Below are 12,048 nucleotides of genomic sequence, written 5' to 3' on the forward strand. Positions count from 1 at the left end.
CCATTGAAAAGGCCCAGTGTTGGTCTAACAATTCATTCTGAAAGGAAGCCTATTACAAAAATAAAAAATTTGTATTGTAAGTGATGTATTGTATAATTTTGGGCATGGGTACCCACTCATTTGCTAACTTGTTAAAGGAGAGCTCCCATTCCTAAGTGTCCCTTTTCAAGGAACATTTTAGAATATTTCAGTAAGAGTTTTGTGTGACTTTTAAAAAATTCTTCAATGTAGTTGAGGTAAATGATTAAGTTCATCAAATAATACGTCTTAAAAAGAATGTGGAATGAAATGTGACTATTATGGGAACCAGCTGGCTTATTGCAAAGCACTGTTCAAATTACATTTTTTGATTTTATTTGAGTTTTTCTGTGGATTGAATGTAATTCTTGATTTAAAATGTGATCTATTGACCCCAGAAATTATGATTATATATATGTATTAATTATATTTATATCTATATATATATTAGATATATCTATCTGTCTATCTATCTATTAGCATGCCCCATCCAAATTATCAGCAAGTTGAACTCCAACTATGTCCTGAAAAAAATCACTGCATAGTAGTGTATTTTTTATGAATTAATTTCTGCTACAATATCGGTAATTATGATGAGATAACTGGCTCTGTGGATGAGGGGAAAGCAGTGGACATGTTGTTCCTTGACTTCAGCAAAGCTTTTGACACGGTCTCCCACAGTATTCTTGCCAGTAAGTTAAAGAAGTATGGGCTGGATGAATGGATGATAAGGTGGATAGAAAGCTGGCTAGATTGTCGGGCTCAACTGGTAGTGATCAATGGCTTCATGTCTAGTTGGCAGCCAGTATCAAGTGGAGTGCCCCAAGGGTCAGTCCTCGGGCCGGTTTTGTTCAATATCTTCATTAATGATCTGGAGGATGGTGTGGATTGCACCCTCAGCAAGTTTGCAGATGACACTAAACTAGGAGGAGAGGTAGATATGCTGGAGGGTAGGGATAGCATACAGAGGGCCCTAGACAAATTAGAGGATTGGGCCAAAAGAAATCTGATGAGGTTCAACAAGGACAAGTACAGAGTCCTGCACTTAGGATGGAAGAATCCCACGCACCGCTACAGACTAGGGACCGAATGGCTCGGCAGCAGTTCTTCAGAAAAGGACCTAGGGGTTACAGTGGACGAGAAGCTGGATATGAGTCAACAGTGTGCCGTTGTTGCCAAGAAGGCCAATGGCATTTTGGGATGTATAAGTAGGGGCATTGCCAGCAGATCGAGGGACATGATCGTTCCCCTCTATTTGACATTGGTGAGGCCTCATCTGGAGTACTATGTCCAGTTTTGGGCCCCACACTGCAAGAAGGATGTGGAAAAATTGGAAAACGTCCAGTGGAGGGCAACAAAAATGATTAGGGGACTGGAATACATGACTTATGAGGAGAGGCTGAGGGAACTGGGATTGTTTAGTCTGCAGAAGAGAAGAATGAGAGGGGATTTGATAGCTGCTTTCAACTACCTGAAAGGGGGTTCCAAAGAGGATGGATCTAGACTGTTCTCAGTGGTAGCAGATGACAGAACGAGGAGTAATGGTCTCAAGTTGCAGTGGGGGAGATTTAGGTTGGATATTAGGAAAAACATTTTCACTAGGAGGGTGGTGAAACACTGGAATGCATTACCTAGGGAGGTGGTGGAATCTCCTTCCTTAGAAGTTTTTAAGGTAAGGCTTGACAAAGCCCTGGCTGGAATGATTTAGTTGGGGCTTAGTCCTGCTTTGAGCAGGGGGTTGGACTAGATGACCTCCTGAGGTCCCTTCCAACCCTGATATTCTATGATTCTATGATCGGTAATTGAGTAGAAGAGACCAGCAAGCTATAATCATTATTTGACTTTATCATCTTAAGTGTCTGTATTTGCTTAATTTGTGAAAATACTTAACAAAATTCAGCAGAGAAACACTTTCCCCATCAGAAATATATGGTTCGTGAAATCCTGTAATAGCTGTCCTTACTATAATATCATAGTTTTATTATCCTTTATAAAGATTTATAAAACTTGACATTTTTTTGCAAGCTGTATTGGTTGTGAATAAGAAGACAGAAGAAATACTTTTACAATTAAACAATGTTTATTTTTTTAAAAGCATAAATGTATCTAGTTGCCTTCAGTTTGATTGGGTAAAGACACACCATGTATTTTGAGGTATATTAAACAAAAATAAAATAACCTGTCTTACTGTGGTTTGCTACTGGGTTTCTATGGGCCTGATTTTCATTCTAACAACTTTGAGAGAATAGTCCGAAGCTTTAAATGGTATCCAGACCACTCCATTTTCAATCTCATAAGGAACATTGTTCCTTGGGTCATACTGGCCTCCTCGGTAGTAAATGCCATTGAGATTAGCAGCTTGACAGTTGTTGTACCACCATCCCCCTCCATACACTTCAGCACAGTTCTCCTCCCATTGGTCACTGTCCCTGTCAAAGGTGCTGAATTTCATGTTATCATGTGCTGTGTATTCACTACCTTCCTCCACTGAGCCTATGATCAGTGCATCCCCAGCTGTCCCCTCATAAGCAGAGACACTGAGGACATAGCCTTCTGACTCAGAACCTACATGTATATTATATTCCGCATAAGCTTCATTGCCAGCCCAGTCCTCTAATTCGACTCGAAGGACAGTGTCCTTCTGGGTCAGTAAGTGGATATTTTCATTGCCCAGCCAGAACTCTCCTTTCCCTTTGTCATCCATGCTGCCGAAACCTTTCTTGTAGTCTTGCCAGGTCCGGTTAAAATTCACTGATCCATCCAATCTCTGTTGGATCAAAAGCCATCCTCCCAAAGTGGTCTCTTGGTCGCAATAAACTGAAAAAACTTTATCGGATCCTGCTGGCTTGATTCTGAAAATGCCATTTTTGGCACCAGAAGTGTGTTTCTGGCGGATATCATCACAGTCTAAAAAAAAAAGTTGATCTGGTTGACAGAAGTTATCAGTAAAACTTTACCTAGGCTTATGGAAATCCAAACAGTAATAATGTTGAGGGGAACTTGCTAACCATATTTTGGTCTACATTGGGAAATGTGCCATGCAACATTAAAAAATAGAGTTTACATGCAATTTAAATTGCAGATAACATTCTCTGTGCAATTCATTTAGCTTCCAATTATTGATATAAAATTTTGTCTCTACCTATCCTAAATGGCAACAAACAGACACATTGCTTGTATTGTATAATCAAATTAAATGGATTGCAGTGTAACCAGTATGTCAGTTTGATTGTGGACTGAATCTGGCTCTGCTACCGCAGGATCTATTTTCAGTCATGTGGATGGATACCTGTCCCAGTGTAGCTTGTCCCAAGCTTCTCTCCTCCTGTTCTCAAGCTGCGTGCCCGAAAGTCTGGGGTATCCTCTCCACTGTCATCGTGTTGCAACCCACCTAACTCCTCAGTCACTGCTCGGCTCTTTAGCGATTTGGTTTCAAAAGTGGAGCCACCCTTGTTGAAACTAGTGGAGCTGCTACTGCTGCTGGACACTATTGTCTTGGAATGAGTCGAACTGCCACTCTGAACGTTGCTGGAAGGGAATCTAGATGGGTCAAAGTGATGATCAAAGATATCCTCTTCCCCCTCCCGTAGATCTGTGAAACTCTCCGACCCTCCAAAACTTGTAGTGTGAGTAGCAGTTCCACCACTGCTAAAATGTCCAGTTCCATGGTCAGTGCCACTAGAGCTTGTGTAGGTGGTATGTAATTTGCTACCAGTGGACCCAAACCCTGGGGAAATTTTTTTTTCAAAGCTGTGGAGTAAGCTATCAAAGTTAGGCAAGTCCCCACTCTCACCCTGAGAGGTCACTCTGACATTCAAGGTGCCCCCATGCCCTGCTACGTCTTCCCTCCCTAAATCTTGAAAATGGGAGCAGTCAGAACCATCAGGTGAAGTCATTGTTTCAACAATCTCTTCTCTAGGGCCACCAGGACCAGTGATAATTTTTTTGGTAATAGTTCTGGTACATGTAAGGTGGATTACAGAGGAACTAGGTCTTTCTCCCAAACCAACAGATTCCTTTTCATGAGCAGAAGTCACTATTTTGCCATCTTGTGGTCCTCCACCTACACCTGATCCTACTGAAACATGTGAGATCTCTACTGAGGAGCCTTGTGCCTCTCCTTCTGGCCGTTCTAGAGTCATCACAACCTGTTTAATATTCTCAAGAATGTTGAGCTCTTGGGTTTCTGGCAGGTGCAGAGTTTTATAATGCCCAGGAACAGCAGAGTCCTTCAGTGGCCTCATTTTCAGCACCTTCAAGGAACTAGTTTCAAGTTCAGACTGCAGATTGATTGAACTGGCCTGAGTGAGCTGCTTCTGGATGTTTTCATAGCTCTCTGTGTCCACCTGGTAATTGAAACTTTTAGCACAGGATCCTTTGCAGGCACGTATCTTAATATCAATGTCCACCTTTACAAGAGATAGAGAGAAATACATTTGTTTAGATGGTGATCCCTGACTCTTCTAAACAACTCTCTCTTTTTACCAGAGTGAGAACTCTGGTGGTTACACTAGAGCCCACTGCCTCTCATTCAACTGTCTGTGCTCCAGCCTACAATTGAACTTGGGCTACTCCAAATTACAGTCTAAATCTGAAGCACCAAAGCTCCACTGAAGGTTACAGCATTTATAATTGGCAGTACTGGAGCCCTAGAATCATTCCTGCAAGGGCCCAATTTTTGCCATTCTTATTCACACTGAATAGTATGGTCCCACTGATTTCTGTAGGAGTCTCCTGGAGTAAGGTTCTACTTAGAGCAAGGCAGAGTGGCAGAACTGGGCCCTTAGTAGAGAAGGGGAACTTACAGTACCTGTCAAAATATCACATGCCTATACTTAGAGCCCTACCAAATTCACAGCCATGAAAAACACGTCACAGACCATGAAATCTGGTCTTCTGCCATGAAATCTGGTCTTTTGTGTGCTTTTAACGAATAATATACAGTTTTCATGGGGAGACCAGCATTTCTCAGATTGGGGGTTCTGACCCAAAAGAGTTTTGCAGAGGGGGTCGCGGTATTGCCACCCTTACTTCTGCGCTGCCTTCAGAGCTGGGTGGCTGGAGAGCAGTGGCTGTTGGCTGAGCTGTGCCAGTAAAAGTGCAGAAGTAAGGGTGGCAATACCAAACCATTCCACTCCCTTACTTCTGTGCTGCTGCCTGCAGAGATGGGCGGCTGGAGAGCAGCAGTTGGTAACTGAGGGCCCAGCTCTGCAGGCAGCAGTGCAGAAGGAAGGATGGCAATACCAGACCACGCCATCCTTCCTTCTGGGCTGCTGCTGGCAGCGGCTCTGCCTTCAGAGCTGGGATCCCGGCCAGCAGCTGCTGCTTTCCAGCTGCCCAGCTCTGAAGGCAGAGCCGCCGCCAGCAGCAGCCCAGAAGTAACGGTAGCAATACCGCAATCCCCTCTACAATAACCTTGCGACTTCCCCACAAATCCTTTTTGGGTCAGGACCCCTACGATTACAACACCGTGACATTTCAGATTTAAATAGCTGAAATCATGAAATTTCCAATTTTAAAAATCCTATGACTGTGAAATTGACCAAAATGGACCGTGAATTTGGTAAGGCCCTAACTCTACTGGTATGTACAATGGTGAGTGAGAATAACTGGTTCAAAGGAGGGACTGATGAAAAGAAGAATTAGCCTCTGGATCAGGGTTCAAAATGATGTTGCTCGCACTGCTTGGTGATCCAGGACATTTTTTGGCAGGCCATCATTTTGGTTTTGCTCCTTAGCCTATCCTACTGCTCCCTTACAGCCACCTTGTGTTGTCATCAGTGCAACTAGCTCATCAAAAGGCCAAAGCTCTTAGTACAAATATAGATGGGCTATACTCCAGCTGTGAGAGCCCAGAAGAGTAATTAGATACCTTTATAGGTGCTCCCTCCTACTCTAGCTGCTCACAAGTCTTTCATCAGTCACTGCGTGCAGCTCCTTGAGAAGGAGAAGTATCACTCACTGAGGCAAATCAGTGCCAGTTGTAGGGAAACACAGCACTAACTATTCTTGTTTTCTGCCCGAGAGAGGGCAGTAGGCAGAAGCTCTCCCAGTAACACAAGAGGAACAACTACACAGACAATAACTCAGAGGGAGCCAACAAGCCTGCTGAGGCCACAGGGGCATCTGAATCTCACATGGGAGGATCTGAGCCTCACTTAGCAGAAACCAAGCCTGTCAGAGTCTGAGGGGACATCTGTCTCACATAGGCAAAGCTTGGTTTGAAGACAGAACTTGTGAGATTATTGGTCCATTTTCTTTTCAGCTGCAGAATTTCTCTGGATGTCAGGACTGATAGTTCCTGTTTTTTGTAGTTGTGCTTTGGAAATAACAGAAGTATGTGACAGTCACCTACCTCCAAGCGCTTCATCTCTACAACCTGATCTCGGATACTGTTTTGCAGTGATTTAATCCTGTTTACTTGGACAAGAACTTTCTGCTTTAATGTCACAAGTCTCCTTCTCAGATCTTCTGAAACTTGCCCATATTTACTGTCACTCTCTGGAACAGAAAAATGTCCTTGTCAGCTGCATGGGAGATTTCTTTCTCCCACAAGAATAGCAGATACAAAAAAAAAAATCAGCAATACATTTACAAGGATCCAAATTAACATGGAAAAAGATCCATTTAGGATTTTAAATATATATATATATATATATATATATATATCTCATAATATTGGATAGGTAGAAATTAGCACAAGATTTTATTTTAGCTAAGAGTGTCATTATTATGTTTGATCTGCCTTTTTGATAATAAGCAGTATTGTAGTATATATATTTTAATTAAATATTAATTGGTTGTGCAAAATAGTGCAGGAAAGGAACCTAGTGTGTTTTGGAAACATTAGTCCAGCTATGCTGGAAAGAAAACAAGCACATTTTGATTCCTTTTTAAGGACAGAATTACCGTTTTTTAAAAAGAAAATATTGCAATAAACATGGATTTATGTGGTTGAAACAAACGGACTATAATCATGAAGATTTTAGATATGTGAAATTAGATACAAGATGCAAATATATCTTGTTTTTGCACAAATATTTTTCTTGCAAAAGTATAATTCTGAAAAGGAAACATCCATGTTTTCAAAAATAATTAAGCATTCTCTTCTACAGGGATTCAGCAATGGTCTCAAAACTATGGTAAAGGAACATTAAAAAATCAATGAGAGTTTCTCTTTCAAAGGGATTACAGGATTCAGCCCCATGTAAATTGCTGTGTTTGAAGATCATTACTGTAGAATACTACTGTAGTTCTAATTCTGCACCTGCCATAGCCAACAGCTGCTATCTCTCCCCTCAGGCCTGCTTTTGAAATATTTCTTTCAGATATAGATTTAGGGCCTGATCCTGCATTTCTCGCACACCCAAAAATCTCATTAACTGCAGGAAAGGCATAAAGTATAGGTCCTTAAGATGTATTATTCCATTTCTATGTAGTTACACTAACATAAAACTGGTGCAATCCAGGGAAGAGTCAGGCCCAATATCGTTAAGTCATGGTGATCTTATAAGAAGGACAAAGTAAACCTGCTTTCAACTGGCTGCTGTTAGCAGAAGTTAACATAACACTGGTGTATATTTTAAAACAGCGCATGTTGCTACTTACCCTGGGCACTGGCCAGATTTCCTTTCAGAAAGTTAATTGTTTCCACAGTTAACACATTAGATTGTTTGTACTTGTTTTCGTTATCTAACAACAGGTTCCTAATTCTTTGTATTCTGTGATGAAAATCTTTATCAGTTTCATCAATCAACCCTTGCATCCTGCAGCCTGAAGGACATTTGCTACCCTAAAATGAGCAAAAATGAAAGATAAATATCTTAATGATACACATTTCTTTAATATTATGACTACCAAGTTTTGTACAAGCCTGGAAACCCACTAATGAGCTCAGGGCCAGATTCTGCCTCATTCCCTCATTTATCTTACATAGTCTACTCATTGCACTATTAGTTCAATTATTTTCAGTAGATGAGGAATGGTCTTGTGGTTAAGACTCTGGACAGGGACTCAAAAGGCCTACTTTCAGGCCCTAGCTTTGCTACAGATTTCCTCTGTGACCTTGGAAAAATTAGTGTGGGGCTGATTCTTCATCCTGTTACATCGGGTTTACAATGGTATAATTCCATCAAAATCACTGGCGTTCAACCAGTGTAAAATTGCTGTGATGGAGTGGGTAATCAGGCCTTCAGTCTCAGTTCCCCATCTGTAAAATGGGGATAATGAAAAAAAAAAAACCCAGAGGTGCTGTGAGGTTAAATTCATTATTCAAGCTGGGGAAAAGTGGCAGAATTTGCCCCTCTATAAGAGAAGTTTGCCTAAGGAAAGCGAAATGTTCCTACAAATCCAAGGAGATTTGGAAACACATCAAAGTACAAATGGCAAGTGTCCAGAGGAGGATTAAGATTGAGAGGACTCAGAGGAGTGCAAATTACTATTTTCAAAGAAACAATGACTATACATGATGCTCATGCTCTTATTGGTGTTAATGGCAAAACTCCCATTGACATCAGATGGTGTAGGACCTGACCCCTTATGACTGAGTGCTTATACAAACACACATCCAGTCAATCAAACAGTGTGTATATTTTACTGAACATTTTGCCATCAGATTTTCTATAAAGTAACTTGTTTTTGTTCTTCCTTTCCATGTTTCTTTCCTGCCAGTAAATATTCCTCCCCTTTAGTCTTTGGGTATCAATACTCTTGAAAATTTCCCACTCTTATCTGTTCTTTCTCTTTAAGGCACTTTTCTGATTCTGTCTTTCTCTAAACTTACTTCAATTTCTTTTTTCCTTTCCTTTCTCCCTCTCTTTCACTGGCTCATTTTTAATTTCTCTGTAATCTTCTCACCCTCCCTGCTCTATCTCTTTTTCTCCTTTTCCCTCTCTCCACGCAAAATTCTTGGAAGTGGGAGGCTCTGTGCCACTATTCCCTTGGCACATGGCAAAGGGTAACCCTGAAGCACTCACTGAGCCTGGATCCTGGTGCTCTGAAGATACAATAATGAATGAACTATTGGTGATATAGTGGATTCTAGTGGTGTGGTGGTGGGACTGTAACTATGAACATAACTCTGATGCTCTTACAAGTACTTTGCAGACCCATGAAGCAGTTTTCCCTGAAAATCAGGTAAAAGAGCTGTGACAACTGATGCATTACAGATATACCATGTCGGATCTCAGATATCTTTAGAAAAAGTTCACGGCACCAAGGAAGTGTAGTGCACCTAAGGTCCATTTGAGTAGCAGTGATTAGCTGAGCTTTCTGCTTCCCTCCTCTTTTCTTACCCAGTCATCATCTGCACAGAAAGGCCAGCTCTTTTCCTCTTTGCACTCAGATTGGCTTCCATGCTCCATCACCCTAGGGCCACGCACACCTCCTCCCTCCTTCAAAAATGTGCTTTCTTCATTTGTTGCCTGCCATACAGACCAGGGGGAAAAGCAAACATGAGATTAGTTTCACAGACGGCAGTACAATGAAGTAATAAAACTGAAGTCACTGAGTCTACACTTCAGACTACAGCTGGGCATAGAAAAGCTATGTGGTGAGCTCTCTTTATTATTTCTGGTGGTTTTTAATTAGAAGGGGTCAAAATCGTATGTGAACTACAAGTTTATAACTCTTTAATGGAAGGCATAGCTTTAAAAGCACAGGAAAATAATAATAATACAGTGTTTGAGGGTGGAAATAAACATACCAAGATTTTGTTTAATCCTGAAAGAGGAAAAAGTCCGTGTTCACCAACTAATTCTAAATCAAAATGTCATAAGGATTTTTGAATATGCATACTAATCTTTGTTCAGGGAAGTGCTCACAGCAATATTTCTATTTCTCTAACGGACGGTACAGATGTCTTTGGGAGATACTAGGTGTCACTGGGCTCCTTTGACCACATTAAAAATGATCAAAGTAGAATAAAAATTAACTCAGAGATGAGGAAGATCTTAGCTTCCAGAGCCAGTTCCTCAGCTAGTGTAATTGGGATAAAGTTGTTGGCATCAACAGACTACTGCTGATTTACACCAGCTGAGGATCTGGCCCATGCATATCTTTAATCTAATGAGAAAAAAAAATTAAGTTCCTAAATATGTTCCATGGGCTTTTAAAAATTGACTTTACACACAAATACATGATAGATTGTAATAGCTTCAAATTGACCCTTTCTGTTCGATCAGATCACCCCCGCACACTCTGACTTCTTCATTTCTTTCAAAAAGAATAATAAGGAAATGTGTATATAAGAATTTACCAGAGTATTATAGGCGGAATCTTAAAATAGCCAACAACAGGGTTAAATTAGCATAGCTGGGAGTTAAGGCTACCACTCTTCTTATTGAAAAAGATATTACTCCTTAGCTCCCCTTCAGCCTGATAATGCTGCCTCTGAAATCAATGGCAATGTTCTTATTCTGTGCCTATGTACTACAGCAAAGATGGGACCAAATTCTGTCTCATGTATACCCAGAGAATCCCACTGACGGCAACTGGGATCCAAGGATGCAACTGAGAATAGAATTTGGCTAATAACATTTAAAATCCCGCACAGCTTGGAGACTTCTATACCTAAGTGCAATGGAATAGGTTAAGGACTTACAGCCTCACCTCTGAATCTACTAATTATTGGTGATTTATCTTCTTCGCTTTGCCAGGTACTTTCAGCAAAATTCATCTCCAGGGTTTCTTGAGGAACCGGATCGGCAGTAAAATGCAGAAGAGACTCAAGAGGGAAGGGCCAGTAATGAAGTGGTTAGGGTAGGTTTGTGTGCGTGTGTGTCTGTGTCTTTTTCAAGCTATGTCATAACCAAAGAGCATTTGTTTTAGTTTGTTACCTGAATATTCATTCAATAAAATGCCCTTTTTGCAAAAGAGAAAGCCAAAATATCAAAAGAGTCAAATAAAGTGAAAACATACCCAGACGACGCTGAGGCACAGCCATGTGCACAAGATCCTCAGCAGTATCATCTTCAGTGGCTGAGGAGGAGTCTGACAGAAAGGATACCTTCCACTTGCTTTTTGCTTCATTTTAAACCTTCCTGAACTGCTTAGATTAATCATTATGCTCTCTTCTGTTTGAAGAGTTGCATGCAGCACGCCCCCAGTTGGATACCTGAGGCCTCTTGCACAAGCTCCTGAGTTTGTTTGCTCTAGATAAATTTGTGCAATGCCAGCCTGGGGGCAGGGAGCAGGGAGGTGTAGAACCCATATTCCAGGAAAGAAATTGTCTACAGCTTAGTTTCTGGTAACTAAATTTTGGAATAAGGTGTATGTAAAATAGCCAACAATACTTAACCACTGGAAGATATTCATGCTGCAAATCTGGTATTTAAATAGCATAATTAAGCAATCATAAAATCATAAATTTGTCCCTAATTGCATAGAATCTTAGAATCATAGAATATCAGGGTTGGAAGGGACCTCAGGAGGTCATCTAGTCCACCTCCCTGCTCAAAGCAGGACCAATCCCCAACTAAATTATCCCAGCCAGGGCTTTGTCAAGCCTGACCTTAAAAACTTCTAAGGAAGGAGATTCCACCACAACCCTAGGTAACACATTCCAGTGTTTCACCACCCTCCTAGTGAAAAAGTTTTTCCTAATATCCAACCTAAATCTCCCCCACTGCAACTTGAGACCATTACTCCTCGTTCTGTCATTTGCTACCACTGAGAACAGTCTAGATCCACCCTCTTTGGAACCCCCTTTCAGGTAGTTGAAAGCAGCTATCAAATCCCCCCTCATTCTTCTCTTCCGCAGACTAAACAATCCCAGTTCCCTCAGCCTCTCCTCATAAGTCATGTGTTCCAGTCCCCTAATCATTTTTGTTACCCTCCACTGGACGTTTTCCAATTTTTCCACATCCTTCTTGTAGTGTGGGGCCCAAAACTGGACACAGTACTTCAGATGAGGCCTCACCAATGTCGAATAGAGGGGAACGATCACGTTCCTCAATCTGCTGGCAATGCCCCTACTTACGTTATACCAATAAAATAAAAACCAGCAGGATCTTATTAAAGGGAAAAAGGCAA

The 12,048-nt window shown here is 41.2% G+C and overlaps 1 protein-coding gene across 1 annotated transcript; it reads right to left on the reverse strand.

Annotated features, from left to right (window-relative positions):
- Positions 1–2,076: 2,076 nt before the first annotated feature.
- Positions 2,077–11,006, reverse strand: FGA (fibrinogen alpha chain). The gene is made up of 6 exons (XM_048847098.2): positions 10,936–11,006; positions 9,312–9,440; positions 7,627–7,810; positions 6,374–6,519; positions 3,308–4,427; positions 2,077–2,925 (listed from the first exon to the last, which is right to left on the reverse strand). The coding sequence occupies exons 1-6, from the start codon at positions 10,984–10,986 to the stop codon at positions 2,216–2,218; spliced, it is 2,340 nt and encodes a 779-aa protein (XP_048703055.1). The 5' UTR covers positions 10,987–11,006; the 3' UTR covers positions 2,077–2,215.
- Between the last annotated feature and the right edge of the window lie 1,042 nt (positions 11,007–12,048).

Source organism: Caretta caretta, chromosome 4 (genome assembly GCF_965140235.1).
Source record: "Caretta caretta isolate rCarCar2 chromosome 4, rCarCar1.hap1, whole genome shotgun sequence".
Lineage (NCBI taxonomy): Eukaryota > Metazoa > Chordata > Testudines > Cheloniidae > Caretta > Caretta caretta.